The sequence below is a fragment of the Falco peregrinus genome, chromosome 2 (genome assembly GCF_023634155.1).
Source record: "Falco peregrinus isolate bFalPer1 chromosome 2, bFalPer1.pri, whole genome shotgun sequence".
Lineage (NCBI taxonomy): Eukaryota > Metazoa > Chordata > Aves > Falconiformes > Falconidae > Falco > Falco peregrinus.
The window spans coordinates 87,034,488-87,052,549 of record NC_073722.1 but is presented as its reverse complement, the minus strand read 5'-3'; the positions used below and the strand labels follow the sequence as shown (position 1 = coordinate 87,052,549).

At 41.6% G+C, this 18,062-nt stretch overlaps 1 protein-coding gene across 12 annotated transcripts in view; it reads right to left on the bottom strand.

Moving 5' to 3' along the window:
* Nucleotides 1-3,718: 3,718 nt before the first annotated feature.
* ARVCF (ARVCF delta catenin family member) overlaps nt 3,719-18,062 on the bottom strand; it is a 291,095-nt gene continuing 276,751 nt past the window's right edge. For 9 of the 12 annotated variants that reach the window (XM_055795795.1, XM_055795794.1, XM_055795791.1 and 6 more), the window contains 4 exons: nt 17,925-17,978; nt 12,538-12,629; nt 10,407-10,520; nt 3,719-9,030 (listed from right to left, as the gene is read on the bottom strand). In XM_055795795.1, the coding sequence (XP_055651770.1) occupies nt 10,419-10,520; nt 12,538-12,629; nt 17,925-17,978 (248 nt within the window). In that variant the 3' untranslated portion in view covers nt 3,719-9,030; nt 10,407-10,418. The remainder of the gene's footprint in view (nt 9,031-10,406; nt 10,521-12,537; nt 12,630-17,924; nt 17,979-18,062) is intronic. The other 3 variants (XM_055795787.1, XM_055795796.1, XM_055795797.1) reach the window with 1 other exon arrangement.

Here is an 18,062-nt window from a genome sequence, read left to right as displayed (position 1 = left end):
CCATTCTCATCTTTCACGTTCTGTATGGACTCTTTCAGACTTCTTACTGGCTTCCTCCTTCTATAGCCCACCTTACAGAAGTGGTATTTACCCTGGCCTGTGTGCTAAGAAAATCCACCTCCAGGGCACCAATAATGAGCACAGCAGAGAATTGCCTGACAATATAAAAGAAAACTAGAACAAGCTAAAGTGACAGAGTTGGTTTAGAAATGGACCAAGCAAACCATGGTGACCCAGTCAGCTTGTAACGCGTGCATTTCACAGGCATATGAGAAGGCAACACTGTTAAAGAGTTTCTTGAACAATTTAAACTCTGTCACATTAAGAAAGATACAAGATTTACTGTACTGGATTAGTTTATGGATAAACAGCCCCTCGTGACTTGCGTGCTGTCCTGCACAGGAGCAGACCCTGAGTTCTAACACATCCATCCCACACTGTAAGTCAGCGATTTATTCTATGAGCTTGCTTAGCAGCACATCCTCTTGGTATTCAGGCTCAACTCAAAGTCACTGGGCCAAAATCCTTCAGGTGATTCCAAGCAATTTTGGCAAAATTTGCAAAAGAAAATAATCTTCAATCCCATTTACTGGCATATACAAGTTTCTAGAGCACACTGAAAAATCTGGATACATACAGTTGAACAGAAATTTTTTCTGTACACCTAAGGTCACGACTCCAAAGAATCCTTTTTTGTTTGTAGCTTTAAACACCTTTGCACCTAAACAGACACTCCTGCCATAGCAGGGCACTTAACATACACTGATAAACAAACTGAAGTCTCAGACACGTGCTGAAGGATGCGTAAGAGTAAACAGGTAGGACTGTTTGGCCTTTTACAAGAGATGATCAGAAAAATACACTCCTGCTGCTAGTTAATGGCCAAAATTACTGTCCCAGAGACTGTCAAGAAAATTAGGGAAGGAGGAAATCTGTAGAGTTAGCATGGATATTTCAAAAGATACATTAGCGAATAATGCGTGTGTAGTATATGTGCAAATTAACAGCCACCTTTTAGTATAGAAAAGGTATTTTAATTTATTAGAAAGGATCTCCCACATGGCCAATTGTAAAAAGAAGCACACTGTACGTATCATCAGATTATTTACAGAATTCCATACACAAGGAATTTTTTTCCACTTGACCGCACCTCTGAAATGCTCTTAATTATTGGTGGCAAAGGATGAAAAGGAAAAAGCTTGACTCTGTTTGCATGACTGACACTAAGAAAAAAGGCTTTTGGTCTGTTGAGAAAATATGATCTGGAGTCACCGACACATAAATGTGAAATCTCCCAGGGAGAAGAGTTACCTTTCAAAATAAAGGCGTATTTTGAATTCTGGGAGCAGCAAAAGATAGACAAAGGATCTTCTAGTTGAAATATATTCTAAAAACCTACTGAGTGTTACTGTAACATCAGCTTACTGCAATCAGAAGACACAACCTATTCTTGCACAAAACAGCTACGGAACTGTGCATCTGGAAGCACGTGTTTAAAGACTGCCCACTGAGAGACAGAAAGCTCCCAATGGAAAGAACTCCCCTAAAACACCACACAGCTTTCAGCAAATTCTCACAACTCATGTCACAAATGGCTGATTCCACCGAATACTGGTAACGGAGATCTGTTCTCCAGATGACAGCTCCTCTCTAGGTTGCCTTAGTGATGGATTCAGGCAAGATGTGAAAGTGAGGTCTGGTTTCTGCCAGAGCCTCTCCATTACCTCAAAGGGACATGATGTTGTCTTTCAAATATTGAACTGATTCTTTAAATCAGTGTACATGAGAAGGATTTATGAGGAAGTCAAATGCAACACTAGTCCCTTTTGCTTCCTAATTTAATACCAAACTGAGCATAACAGCACCCACGTAGCAATCCTTATAGCAGAAATTATCAGAGCAAACAGTAATCGTCACAAGTTTGTACAGGAACTAGTGCTTCTTCCTACTGGTATGAGGAAGTGAAAAACATCCCACTGAGGAATTTTGAGCAATGAGTCAAAGGACAGATGCAGTGAAGAACACATACAGAAACCCTAGAAAAGCAGCAAGAGGGAGATCACTGAGACTGCTCTGCCACCAAAGGTGATACCACCAGGACAGCGATGCATGCTTATTTGGTTGAATAGTCAATCAATTAGGAATCAGTTATCTTATGAATAAAAGCTCTGTTTGCTGTGCATGCACATTAAAAATAGTAAAGGAGTTTTAGTCTTCACTTCTGTCTCTGCAGCTAGTTAATGGTCCCATTATAAAACAACTTCCCATTGTAAGAAATCCCGTTGGCTCATAACTGAATGAAATTCAGCCATTGCTGTGCTTCAGTTGCACAGAGACCTCAGTAAGACATTGGGGAAGAGACCTATGAGGACAGAATATTCCCCCAAGACACCGCGGAAACCTGAAACAGATGAGGGCTATGGTATTTCTTGCCCGTTGTTACCAGGTTAACCTTTCACCTGCAGGACTCAATGCTTCCATTTGACCAACTTGTGATAAGCTGGAAGTGAAATCATTTTGACAGCTATGAAAGGTCAGTTGTAGAAACAATGCATTTGGTTTAGCTCAGTACTTTACCTATAGCATCTGCTATTAATTGCCATATTAGTGCATCCACCCATGAAGAAAAAAATCAGATTCCTCATTGCAATGGAACACTGGTGATAGCTAGGAGCAAGATGCTAAGGCCAAGAGCCCACATCTTACCACAGCACTTGTGAAACTAGATCCTACAGCTGCAAGAAAAGAATCTGGACGTGATTTTACAAAACTCCTGGGGATGTATTCAGGACATCTGAAATAAAGAGGGAAAGCAAGCTGAAGATGACCTTCCAAGTGCTATTTGCAAGCATTCGCAAGTAAGTGGAACCTTATAGTACTGTGAATGGTACAATCAGGAATTCACATATGGCAAACTGTCACTGGCAATGATTCATCAACCTTTCACTCACAGAAAACCTGACCTCCACTCTATGTGTAAGACCTTGCAGAACACTTAAGTCAAGATGTACTGGGTTTTGTCATGCTTCATGAAGGCACAGTGGTAAGTATGTGTTTAGGTGTATCAGTCTCCCTGCTGGTCTTATCAACACAGGCAGGGGCAGTCCTCAAGAGAGTTAAGATCTGTCAGTTACTTGAAAAACACGGTTGACAGTATCGCGATTTTTCTCCCTCACACAGCAATGAATGTAAATTGTTTGGCACATCCCCAAACCTCAGACATTGCTGCAATAAACTTACAGATTTTCTGTTATTCTTACACACTTACATTTATGACACTTGCACATATCTCAGAAACGTGAAGTCTTTGTAAAGTTACATGGATTTTATGACTAAATTGGAAAAGGTTAGTAACTTCCCAAATGGAAAAGCCATCGGCAAGTTACGCTTGTGGTCCCAAACGTGCAGGCCTTTGAACAGTGATGCAGATGTTTTTCCCACAGAAATATACTTGTATATTAAAAAGGGAAAAAAAACCCCATGACATACAGTCCAGGGTCACGCTACAACTCCAGCATATGGCAACGAATAAAAATTTTTCAGCTATACTAGCTTAAAGGATATCGGAATTGCCCTTATTGCCACTGACCTTTTACTAACACCGAGTGCTGATCTGAGCTAGGGTTCAATAATCCCCTGCCACAGAAAATGGCTGTTGCAAAGCCAAAGAATATTTGTGACACCTGATGTAACGAAAAGATAACCAATGGCACATGTGTTCTTTCCAGGCATGGTTTATTGAAAACACACCAAATTGTTACTCTACATACCTGGTTTCTAACAAGCATTCTACTTGTCTGCATTATGGAAAGATCCTATAATAATAATACATTCTGTCATGGTAACATTTGTTCTATGAAAAGCATAATCCACCTTTTTTTTTCCTCTCCATACTTGTAAAATCAAACCATTCTAAGTGTTTCAGTTTATAGTACAGTGTAAATACAATGCAAAATCCCACCAGTCTAAACTACAGAGAGAATGTTGAGCAGTATTACAGAAAACACATTGTTGATTTTTTTATTCTCCTACCATGAAAATTTTAAGGCACATGATAGTTACAAACACATTAGCTACTAATTACCAGTAAGCTTCTTAGTCTAGTTATTTTGTTTTTCTGAACAGTAAGAACTGGATTGGCAGGCCTTGTAGTATCTGCGCTATCTTCCTCCTCACCTTGGACTTCAGAACATCCTACCCTGATGTAAAACTTAAGACAGAAAAAAAAAGGATCTTAATGCCTTACCCTTAAATGCACTAGATTAGTTATTGTACCAATAAATCAGAGAACTTCTCTGTCAAAGATAAGGAAACACCAGATTTTAAGGGCATTAAATAAAAAAAAAAAAAGGTTTTGCAAGAAACTGCCTATATAAACACCTTCAAAAACTGTGAGAGCACAACTCCACCCCAACAGCACAAAAATGCTCGCTGAAGTTGTTGGCACACTGTAGTTTTCACTGAGTGGGCAGTCGAACAACAGAAGAGGCTACAACCACTCTAACGTGCCCATTTGGCTTCTGAAGCTTTGCTTACTTAAAGGGTTTAACATGTGCGCCTCTCTCACAGGTAGCTGAGCCTATACGCTCAACTTTAAGGCAAGTAGCAGAAGGTAACTCACCACCTTCAATCTCACGGGACTGCTCTAGGAGTGAAAACTGCTTTGCCTAGCATAAACCTTGCATGCTAGAAAGCATTACTGAAAACTGCTCCTTGGAGCTGGCAAGAACGTACTCATCTGCTGTGCCAAACACACCACCTCTTGCTTTCTTGATGTGTCACTTACAGAAAGTCAGTTCCTAGTCCCCAGCTCGGTGCCTTTTGTGATGCCTTGGCAACAGGGACAAGATTTAGTTTCCTGATCCAGACACACGCAGCATTGGCATGTCTGAGTGTGCAGGAGTGGAACCAGGATAGGCAGGTGTTTTGCCCAGAAGTCGCTGAAGATCAGGACTTACGGCTGCCCAAGCTGTCCTCTGGGGAGCATTTCAAGCTGGCAACACACCTTGAGTTGTCAAGTTGCACTAATGGCTAAATTGCTACTTAACGCCAAGACAGAAACAAAATGTCCTAAAGCCTTGCCTTTCCACTCTCCTCTTCCGATTCCGCACAGGCCGACCAACCTGGGAAGCTGTAACCGCAAGCACAATTGCTCACACGCTCAACAACCAAACCTGATGCTTCTCCAGGGGAGTCCTGACACACAAATGGTTGTGTTTTTTTTAAACCTCCCCAGCTTAGTGAAGATGCCTGGGAGATGTGCAAGCCACATCCCTGGGAAGAAAGTTCTGCAGTAATTACATGCCATCAGAAGTCTCCCTCTCCCCTATGGCATCTCAGCCCTCACCGGTCCATCAATTTTCCTCCCCCTTCTTTAGCAGGAGTCTTGCAACACCATAATTTCTTTCCACAACCATCCCTCCCACTAGAACTTCTGCAGATAGAAATCTCCTCTACCCCAGCCCTTTGCAGGCCAATTGCCTCCAGTTTTCACAATGGAGCCAACATGAAAAGAGAAGGTCACATACCTGATCCTTAAAAAGCACTGCCTGCCTTTTAGCAGGAGACTCTAGACCCTACTGCAGCTTTAGTCACACACACTGCCACTTCCCCTTCTTTACATACAGTCCCTGCTGCCAAAGTACAACTATTACGGGTTCATCCACCCACATCCCAGAACAGCTCAAACAGCCATTCACACTTGCACCAACAAGGGGAGAGGGAAGGGCAGGTGGGGGCACACATCCCAGCAGTGAGCTTGTGGCCAGAGAGAAAAACGACATGAAATCACCAGACCTGGTTCACAGTATCTTGCTTTGGACTTCAGCTGGTGGGATGATTACACAAAGCAATAGACTCACATGCAAGTCACCCCCAATCCATTTTCCTTCCCCAGTATCCAAACAGCAGTTTGTTGAGAAGAAAAAAAACACAGTAATGTAAATGATGGGTTATTGCTACATACTTGGGAATCAGTCATTATCGTAAGGCGTGGGAAGGGCAGGGGTAAGATGTGTGATTCCAGGGGAAGTCTTGGCCCATGGACTTGGTATTTGACTTCTTGATATACCATCTTTTCTGCAGTCAGCTCACAACTACTCTGGCTGCCAGGAACACTTACTTCCAGGAAAACACAGAACAGTTTGCTACAATGACCCTGGGCAGCCAATGCCATCTAACCTGACAGGGAGGTTTGCTTATCACAAGATGCAGCGTAAATACGAAAAGGACTTTTGGGGGAAAGTGGGATAGGGTCTGAATTTGCTTCTCAAATACTCCTCAGTGTTTTTAGCCCACTAATGACAGAGACCAAAGCAGATTCCCATCCAGATTTTGTGTGTCTCTGTAGTGTCCCACTGAGAGCCACAGGATATCTGGGATAGGAGTTCATGGACATAATTGGCCCCAGTCACTTTGCTTCCCCCTTCCTGAAGATTTCTCTGTTAACCTTTTGCTGGCTTTGAAATATCTGTACAATAACTAAATCACAAAGTCTTAGCAGAGACTCCTTTCAACAGTCAGGTCTTTATTTTAAGTGAACTTTTGCTCAGACTCCTTTGGTAAATATATGGTTTGAAGTAGATCAGGGACAGACTGACAGCACGGCCCTTCTCTTACACTGTTCTAATCAGCTACAAAGCAGGTTCCATTGCTAATTACTGAACGTTTTTAAAAAAATCCTTTCATATACAAAAAGAATACACCAAGTACATAACCAAAAGTGATATAAAACTCTTCTGTGTAGCTTGGTTAAAAGGGTCTCCACGTATTGGCAGAACAAGTATGAAAAGAGCACCATTGATATAATATACAGTCAGACTATGTATCTGGTTTCATTGCCACACTTAATGTCTACACATAGAGACACACTGCCCCGACACAGATAATCATGGATATATCTCTTTGCTTCCCTTGATCTGCTGAGCATCTTTGGCCCAATAGGAATCTCATGCAGGTGAAAAAACAAATCTTTGCTATCTTAATTTGCTCCAAGCAACTTCACCTTCCCCAGGATCCAGAAGCAACCACTGCAACATACGTGGAAGATGAGGCTCAAAAAGGGAGGGTGTGAAGGAGCACATGTATCATCCAAATCACTGACAGCTTCTGGCATCAAGTCTTTTTCCCTGAATCAACAAATGCTTCCCTCTCCTGCAAACTACTTTACATGGTTTTGTTAACCTATCCTCTGCACAACAATATATATATATAGATATATAGATTTTTTTAATTTATTTATATATATGTATTCATGTCAAATTTTTAATATACTCAAGAAGATACAAAGCTCTTGGTACTTCCTTTTTTTTTAAACTTTTTAAATTTTTTTTACAAAAATTTTTGATGTTTACTATTACAGTAATATTTTGGGGGAGGTGAGGTTGTTGGATATTTCCCCTTTTTAATTACAAAGGAAATGGCAGGCACTGAAAACCGCAAATGATGCTTGCTGGATTAAAAAAATGTGCTTTCCAGTCACACCGTTTTTAGGAGCTTGTTTAAAACTAAATGTGGCAAAGAACAGTGGCAACCAAATAAAATCAGCAAAAGTCCTCTGATGCTACTGGTGAGACATTTGCTTCCTATTCTCATCTGCTGCCCTCCCTTGACCAATGCCTGGAGAAAATCAGTGATCTGAAGTTGTTTAGTTCACAGCATTACCAGATACCGGATATGTAGAGTATGTTCTCGTGAGGTGAAAATTCCCCCTTACACAAAGCAGGCCCTGGCATCTTAGAGGAGAGCTGTTGCACACAGGTGATTTTCACACCAAATGAAATATGTTATCTCAAAACAAAACCAAAGGAGCACAGAAATCATGACAATGACTTAAAAAATGCCAAACCAATTCCTTTGTGGCATTTTTCATGGGGATCTACAGCCCAAAGCAAACACGGATCCAACAGTGATGAATTTACCATCAAATGTAAGTGACAGACCCATCTAAAATTTATAGCATGTTCAAAGTAAGACATCCCACAGAAAAGCTCCTATTTACTTCCAATGTGAGAACAGCTATGGCAAAAGAAATTGTTAATCATCATCAATACAACACTGGTACATTTAAAATGTAAAAAGCTCCTTATTGCAATCTTTGAATAGAATAAGAAAATAAAAAGCCAGCCAACTCCATTTGTCAGCATAGATTTCTGAACCAGGGACACTGAAACCTTCAATAAACTGCTTTTCAATATGTGGAAATAAAAACAGATCCATTACAGAATTCAAAAGGCAGAAGTATTGTACACCAGATTATAATGATAATATAGCACTGTGATTTATATAGCTTACTCTAAAAGCAGATTATACAGCTTGCATCAATTTTGTCATCGACTCTCCAGTTCATTCGACCAGCATTTAATAGTTTTTGTTCTGCATTTTCTCTCTTCATTGAAATCCAAGAAACCCACTCAACATTCCTGCACTTTCTGTGGAAGTAATAAAGAAAACCTAAACATTTTTCAAAAAGCCTTTAAAAATGTTAAGATTCACAGTTCAAAAGAAATCCCCCAAAACAAAAAACAAAACAATGAGCCCCAAACCAGAAAAGTGCTATTATCTTCATGGCTACACCTACAATATTATTTCAAATACTCTGCAGTTTCTCTTTCACTTGTGAAGCTGTCATCTTTGCTGCCACATGACCTTCACTTCACTTATCATACTTGGCACCATCCACATCTAAGAGTCGCATAAGAACGCAGCTAGCTAGATGGAAGCTTGGATTCTCTTTTCTCGCTTGCTTGCTTTCTTCTTGCAGGAGTGGGAGGGAGGGGGAGGCGGTGGCTATTTCTGGTGGGAACATAACTGAGTTAAATAGCAAATCGTCCTGCTGTAAGGCATGGTGCTCCGGGGTTGGCAATGGCAGTCAGCTGTGTTTTCTCCCCACATCCTCCTAGAATCTGCAGCCTGGTCAGTGATGCAGCGCCCTCCAAATCTGAATGGCAGTGGTGACTGATGAGATCCTGTGTGTCGATTCAATGTTTGCTTCTCCCCCTCAATTAAAAAAAATGTGGTTGGACTCTAGCCCTGCAAAATAAAGTCAAAACCAATTAATACCAGCAAGTAACACGACCCAGCAGCAGGAGAGTGACAGAAAATGCCAACCTGTCCTCTGTATATGGGTTCCTTGAAGTGTAGGACTGGGAGAAAATGAGCAGAGTTCATTTTTTGAAGCCTGTACCCCACCTGTAAGCCCTCACTGCTCAGAGGAGGAGTGCAGGAGTTCAGTGTACAGCCACTGCACACATACATTTATCTCTGGCCCTTCGGCTGAGCCCACAAGGCTGACCACGCAGCGCTGACCAGCTGTGGGAAGCCAAGGGTGCTAGGGTCTGCTCCACTGGCAATGCTGACAGACTGCTCTGGGCAAGGGTTTCCAACCCGGGAACAGAAACAATATGTAAACACTTAGTACGTATACTAGACTCTTAAAAGAAGGAGGAGAAAGAAAAAAATCCAACATTACCCAAAAACATACAAAAGTTTTCTCTCTCACTAATTCAAGTGATTCCAGCATAGAATTATGGGGGCGGATGATGCTCCAATGTTTTGGAATTTAGGCCTTTAAAGGCCTATTGTCCACTGGGATGGGAAAGCTTCCCAGTCGCTAAGATTTTCCTTTAGTCATAGCCAGGGGCACAGAACCTGCCATTCCAAACGTAGCATCACATCTGATGGGAGTGCCAGAAGGTATAACCAGGGTAGAGGGCTGTCTAGCAAGACAGCAGGAGACAGATTAGCAGTGGCAGGAGTGAAGAAAGGCCAGTGACATTACTGAGGAACTTGGCAAGAGGCAAAGGCAGAGAACTAGAAAGGAACAAAAAGGCACCTTTGTTTAGCAACAGGAAAAAAAAAAAGAAAAGGAATTGAGAAGTGGGAGCTGTGCGTCAACGTTTATTGTATAACTAAAATTGTCTCTCCTTGCAAAGTAACTTGTGTACAACCAGCAGCTTTCCTGCAGATGGGCAGGGCCGTGTAATTCATGGGAACCTCGGGGGACATCCATAAATAGTCAAGGGTATGCTTTCCTTAAGTCTCAGGCTAATCCTTATAATGAGCATAGAGGGGAAAAAAATAGTTGGAAGCAAGAACACGCTATTCAAATTCATTCCCATGGCCTAACAGCAGAAATCTTTCTCATTTCAGCTGACAACCAATCATTCACGATATTAATTTTCTGCCTGGTTATCTGACAGGCTATTTTTTTTAATCAAACGGTGGTGTTTGATTGCATTTCATTAAAGATAACACTGAATAATATAAACATCACCCTTTTTTCAAATGCATTTTCATTTGTCTGAAAGGACCCTGTTAGCAGTTAGCCTTGAAGAGATTCCACAGTGATACAGATCATGCACAAGACAAGTTAATCACTAGCACCAATTACCATTAAAAGGACCTACCATGCATGCAAATTAGACCCAGGAGTCAACAGGCTGGGGTTTAATGTCACGGGCATCCACCAGATTCACCGAAGCCCTGTTACTCCTGTTAATGTTTTTCCTATTTGTGTCATTCTGCAGCAGAGGGTGAGGAGTTAAAGGCAAAACAGAGCGGATTAATCAAACAAAACCACCAAACAAGTCAGCTTAAAGGAGCACAAGGGAAAATTAGCGGTAGAGAAAGAAACAAGATCAGCAAAGGCACAATACTGACAAAAGCATCTGCAACAGCCAAAAGGCCACACTTCCCTGCCATCATTATTCACAATTCTTGGCCTCTCTTGAGCCTCAGAGCCATGGTTATCAAAGAGGTCACAAGTCAGAAGACCCCACAGATATATTTCTGTTTCACAGCACACGGAGAAGGATGAGTAGCAGCTACTCAGCCCTGCCCTGCTAAGGGGAGGCAGAGCATACCTTTGACGTGTACAGCAGGCTGGATTCAGGTTACCCTCTGTCTTTAAAACCAAGAGGCAGCAGACTATGGGAGAACTCATGGTCAAGGTGGAATGTTTTTTCTCTTTACTCATTAAAGCAAAGCAGCTACTCACTGAATTCTGGGTTGTGCTTCGCTTTAGGCATACACTGGAGTTTGGGCTGCTTGATGCAATTTTGAGAGTTGTATTAGACCACTTCAATGAATTCAGAGTGGCAAAAATAACAAGTATTTGTTAATTTTCCTGCCTTAGACTATTTTCCATAGAAAGACTTTTTCTGTCAAGCTCCTACTGAGCAACAGTCTTATGTCACTTAGTGCATCCATTCCCACTGCACCCTTGCGGAACAAATTAGAACTGTGATGAGGGAACTAGAAAGTTTATTTTGTTGACACTGGTTCCGGCAGGGCGATCTCCTGCCACACTAGAGCAGGGCGGCACACTGCATGACTTGAGTAATCAGCTCAGTTTTATCAGTTCCAAAACCAAATGAGGGAGCACAACCACCTCTACCAAAAATTCTAACTGGGCAGCCTCCAACGGGGTGCACCTATAGCCAGAGCCGGCAAATTGAAGAGAGTGGTCTGTGCGTAAAAAGATGCCCAGACGCACTGAAGCCATTCTGCAGGTACACCTTCACGGCAAGGCAGGGCATAGCAAAAAATGCATGACCAGTAAAGTTAATACAGGCAGACCAATGCAGCAGGACATCTTCCTAATGCATCATCTATAGAAATATTTTTCTACAAATCACATTTTTATTTCCCTTGTTCAATAACAGTGGGTTTTCTTTTCAATTGACTGAAGTTTAATTGTTTCCACTCAACATGAATCACCTGGATCTTCTGGTATTTTCAGCAACGCACTGAAGGTTATTAAGGACAGCCTTCTACAGACTGAATCCTCCTCTTCCTCCTCAAAATTACTTCCCCAGGGGAAACCAGAAGCTTGCTTTGAGGCCAGGGAGAACTGATGGCCACAGCATTATCAACTTTGTAAAAGGTCTACTGAAAAGGTACAGCAATGCAACAGAAATTACACAGAGCCTACTAAGTCACATTTGCACACAACGCACAATACAAAGAGCTTTGTGAAGATTTATTTTCTTTTTAAATTAAGAAGTTGTCTAAATTTGTTTCTAGAAGGCACACACATAACTATGCATGTCTTTCCCTCCCTGGCCCATGCCCATAGTCCACCATCAGGACTGTGAACGAGTGTTGCAGAAATGAACACTGTTCACCATACTGCTGCACAGAGCCACACAGCATCACACCTACTTCTCATGGTGAAAACAATAAAGCAGGGCGACAGTTTGAAGTGACTATTCTCAGAACAAAGTCTGAGCACAGGACTGGGCTAGGAAATGCTGCCTGGACAAGGGTGACAGAACAAACACTTTCTATTTTTACAACCTCATCCATTTACAAGAATATAGCAGTTGCCTGCATTTGCTCTTGCACTGGAAAGCAGCAATTTTTTTTGTTTCTAGTTAGCCAAGTGCTAAGCTACAAAACAGCGCCTTTATCTAAAAAATAGAAAAAGCCCTTTAGAGCCCCCTGGTGAATAACTACCCTACATTTTTTGCTGAGGACACCAGGCTTCCTTTCTTTCAAGGGCACTAACTAGCATTCAGTGGCTAAGAGGAAGCTCACTTTTAAAGGTTCTTTCTCCGAGGCATCCCCTGTGTTATCACTGGTCTTGTATTTGCGCTCCTTGTCCCGGTGATCAATGGTGGAGTACCCATCTGAGGAGAAATAACATGACAGTCAGGCACAAAGCACAAATAAGAGCAGAAACGGAGCTGATGCAAGCAGAATTCTTCAGCAAAGAAACGGGGAAATAAACCATCACGATCCAAAGATGCTGGCAGCCTGCTTTTCACATGTGCTCCAGCTCTGAAATTTCATTTTTACCAGCTTAAAACAAAATAGAAAACCCTTCTTTTTATATCACTGCCAGATGCTGGCACTCATTAGCAAGCAGCACTGTTTTCATCCCAGCCTGCTGCACTTTTTAGCGTGCCCAAGGAAAGCAGCAAGTTGTCATCTCATGCCCTGAGGCTAATGAGCTCCAAATTCAGCCCAAATCTTGTGTTCCTTGCTTAGCAGCCTGATTAATTGGCTGTGTTCATTCTCTGAATGCTCTGCAGCATGTTCCCACTCTTCCTGAGCCTGACTACTAGCTGGACATGACAACAATTTGGAAGAGTCCCCTTCAGAGCACTGAGAGAAAGGGCCTGTCAAGTTGGAAGAAATCTTGATGCAAACCCTGCTGTGCTTGGACTGTCTGTCATTACCAAGTAGCACCTGTTGTTGCTTTTTCTCCTGACAACTAAGAAACAATATGAAAGCATGGTGAACACACGGAAGAGAAGTGTGAGAAGGTTTTATAAAGAAATGGCACTAATTATTTCAGAACCTTTGCTTTGAATCATTGTCAGCCAATGCAAATCTTAATTTATCTTCCTGAAGCATCAAATTTCCCTCATTATCAGTGACAAATAGATCCTCTCCTGCTCTGCTTTGACAGCATTGTAATCTGGAGTAAATGACACTCAAATTTATAGCTCCTGTAGGCTTTTGTTTTCCCAAGCGTAACTGAGGGATCATTAATGTTTTCATGTCCTGACAAACTGGGTTCTTAGAATACCACAAGGTTTTACATGAACTGTCAAAACGCTCCTCTTGGTTTATTACTTGCCTGCAACAGGTCATTAAGAAAAAGTAAGTAATGTTTTTTGCTGGGTTCCCATGGCATAAATAGGCACTGTTTGCCCACATGACAGAAGCACATACAACTAGACTGACTTGTACCAAACACAGCTGCAGAGCAGGGCCCTAAATGACGTTTACGCTGGCCACAGCCAGCAGTTTTAAAAGAGCTGTAGTTTTCCCATATATCTCAAGAATCCAAGTGCACACAGACCTGCAATGAGCACCTGAACTAACACATATTTATGACATCGTGGATAGTAGCGGATTATTTAACCATGCTGCCTAAAAATAACTACAGAATTTTAAGAGTTAAACATGTAGTACACAAATGTTAAAGCATGGAAATAACTGCTACACAGAGCTTTACTTACAGCTATTTGTTGACAATGAAGATGCCTAACACTCTTGGCTATTCCTTTTGAAGAAAAAAGAAAAAAAACCTAGAGCCTGCCAACTGTACCCAGCTACCTAGCCAGCATTTGTGGAGGAACACATGACCAATAACCCTCCTTCAAATGACAGGCATGAATACTGCCAGTAAGTCATACCCTAATCTAAAGATTCTTCATTTACTGAGGAGTAAGCAGCTCACACAGGTGTGTATTTAAATGATGAAAACATGCCAACTTCCCAAAAAATCAAATTCACAACAACTGAGTGGTAGCTTATTACAATATTATTTATACTCACAATGATGTAATGGATCAATTTGCATTTTTGCACTTTTAAATTAATTGCCAAGATACAAAGGAAACATTTAACCTAACCCCAGAAAGCAACAGCTACTAAGTGAAGTATTGCAGCTGTGATACTTCCCAGGGAGCAAGGTCGGACTGTAATAAAAAAAAAAATATTAAAAGCAAACCAGATCTTTAATACTACTAAAAAACCTAAAAAAACATGCTTACCCAGGACAGCAGCAACAGGTAGATCATGCTTTTAGTCAGTGACAATAATTTAACAACAAAGAACAGTCAAGAACTTTGTTCTTCGTATCTTAAGTTCCAACATATTTTACAATTCATACTGTCACCCACTGTTGCGTGGTCTGCATGCTAACGGTGCCGCACACACCAGCTCTGCTAATGGATTACGTGTTTCTGAAAACCACAGACTATGCTATGACTCTATCAAGATAAGCAGCAGCAGATAGGAAGTTCATGATCTGACCTAAGAAAAAAACAAACCTTGAAGGATGCTGCGTCAGAGAAGTAATACCCCAGTGCTCCAAGGACCATAGCTTTCTGAAGAAAGCAGAAAATACTGCTTCTCCCATGTTTAAGATTCATTCTAAAAAGCGATCAGAATTAACTCTGTTTCTGTGGCCTAAAGGAGACCTACACAGATCTTACTGCTCCAAGGTGTAAGTGTGTTATTCTCAGTTAATACAATCCAATGTACAGGCAAAAGCTATATTGGTCAATAGAGGCATGTCCCATTCTTGGCTTGTTTATTCCTCTCTCAACTTTCTGCTTGTTGTCTTCTGTATTGCTTCACTGACCACCTCCCATTCACTCTGCAGAAACATTTTTACGTCATCACAAATTACAGGACCAAATGCCTGCCAAGTGTGAGCCCATCCGTGCCCTCACGCACCTCTCAATTTACAAAGATCAAATGTCCAGACCCACCAAAAAAGGGGAGGAGGAGAAAGGAAAAGTTCTGCCTGAAGATGGTCATGTAGGACAGGGGCATCTGAACTGTGTGTCTCTGGTCTGAACAATTTTCAACCTCCAGGTGCTCTCATCTGACTGACTGTAGCTTAACTGAGGCACAGATACAGTTTTAGAGAACTCACAAGTCTGGCATACAGCCTTGAGATCACAGTTCTGCTGCTTCTACAGACAGCTCAGGGTCACAGCCACCCTCAGGCAGCACTGTGACAATAAGCATTGATGATCTTCAGAGTACTCGCTGCAGAGCCACTTGGTTGAAGCTGATAAAGTCTGACAGACCTGCACCATCTCTGCACGGGGCTGTCTAGCGCATCCCATGGTAACTCATAATACATGTTTTCTTCCACCTCCCAGGCCCTCCCATTGCTCCAGACAACAGGAATTTGACTGGTCTAGTACTGCCAGCTGATGGGGAACGTATCTTTCTGCCGCCCTAGCCACACTGATAGTGAATTACTTTCCTTTGTAGAGAAGGATGACCCCCACAGCATTAGCAAACGAGCCAATACCAATAAGCAATTTTCTTTTTGCAATCTTGAGAAAGAGTCCATGTGGGTAAACAGTAAAGGCCTAAGCACCAAGACGACTGAACCCTGACAAAAGAAGGCAACAGATAAGCAGCAGACAGGTGCTGATGTTCTGGAACAAGCAGTCTTGTATGCTGCAGAGGAGCAGGATAAATGCTCTGGGCTGGAAGGACCTGGCTGAGCGGATGGGTACTTCTAACATGCGTGAGGCACAGAAATCCACTGAATTCTGCACTGGCACGCTCTAACATGTTTGAGGCAATTACAGTTCAGTACCAAAGCAGTGCAGCAGAAAGACAACTACACAACCCAGAAGTATCCGAATTAAAATGAAATGGACAACACAAAGCTGGAGACAGGTGAGAATTCCCTAAAAGACAGTGAACAAAGTAGAAAGATCTTCGGACAAGTGAAGTCAGAAAGAGAGGAAGGCAAGAGAAAAACACACAATTGAAACCAGGGCACAAGACTTTCTGCTGTAAAAAGAAACAAAAATACAAGCTGGGATGCAGAACAACTTTCTCTGGTACTCTGTAGTGCACTTTATTTGCAAATGTAAGTGAGGCCAGTCTCTCCTGGAGGCTCAACGTAGCCTAGTGTGGACTATGTGGGGATAACAGAGCTGCTTATTGGAGGTACAAGCCCAAGAGGACTGCACATTGATATTCTGCTCTGTATATCTGCCAGTTCACTCCAGAGTTGAAAAAGAACAAAGCCTCCAGAATACAACAGTGCACAATGAAGTTAAAATCAGAAAATACAGTCTAACTCCTCATGTAAATATGCCCGTAAGACAAAAAACATATGGCATTTGGAAGAGTCTCAAGGCAAGAGATTAAATACTAAGTTGTTATTCCACTTACTTGGAATTAAGAATAGTAAACGGGATAAATTAATTTAGTCCCTTCTCAGCTGACCTCTGAAACAGCACAAAGTTAGAGTACTATTGGAGTTAAAAGGCACTCAAGAGCTGGGGTCAGGAAAACTTGACAGATTTTATCTAATAGTGATAAAAAGATGGGGGAACAGAACGGCCTAGAGAATCTGTCTGATATTGTACATTTACTGTTAATTTGCATTTCCTTTTGTACTCAGAGCCGTATCAGTAACTCCTGAAAGCATAAGGCAACGATTAATACTGAGACTATAAACAGTCAGCACTGCCCATACTGCAGAACCTGCTAGCACACAGCTATCCTGCCAGGCAATCTTCTCTGAAGTTATTTTCTTCCATTGTGAGAACAAATGTTTCAGTGTTCCCTTAGGCAAAATACATATGGACAGTTGATTCATGGCAGGTGGCATCTCATTTTTCTAGGAATACAAAAGGTAATATATACCTGTTATTTTAACTTCTGAACATGCTTGGCTTTCAGTTTGGCTCTAACTTGCCATTTTTTTCAGCTATGATCACAAATAGCAGTGTATCAAACTGTTTGATTTGGAGGTATTAAGATAAATATTTAAATAAAAATAACGTCAACTGGAAGAAGTAAAGCAAATTCCCAAGAGACACAGCACCTTTATCTACCTCAGTAAAGAAAAAAAAACCCCTGTACAAGCCTTAAACTACAGAGCTTATCAATCTCAAAGCCCTTCATTGACAGCAGGTGGCTGTTCTCAGTCTATAGGAAAAGCCAGGCTTGGCTATATGTAGGTAAATTAAAAGTGGAGCCAAGAATATTACACATATGAACTTATTTTTGGCATTACCCATAGAAAACACAGGCAGAATGGATTTAAACACAAGCATTACATTCAAGTAAATTCTCAACTCCTTTTTTTCTTTTTGAATCCCCAGACTTCCAGATCTGTAATAGGGAACGCAGCTGCCTCAAGGGCCAGAGACTAGAACGAAAGCTGGCTCAGTGTATCTCCAATATATGCTTAAAGGAGTGGGGAAATTGGTGCGTACACTCTACATGTGTTTAAAATAATAATAATAAAAAAAGACGGGGTGGGGGAGACGATGACCAATCTTTCGTTAAGGTAATGTTCTATTTTAAAATGTCAGCTTTACCCATCTGAAATAATATCTCCTAGAGAAATAGCTGAACTTTCCCGTGAGTGACAGCGTGCTCTATTGAAACAGACAGAGAGCTTGATCTATGACTGAATTTACCTGGGCCGAGTTCATCCATAGGTATCATATCACGACTCCCAGCCTTCTCGTTATCTATAAAATAGAAACATTGGAACAACTTGCATTACATTTGCTATTCTCAAATCCTGGCAGTTTTAAATTAGTCACAGGACCAGA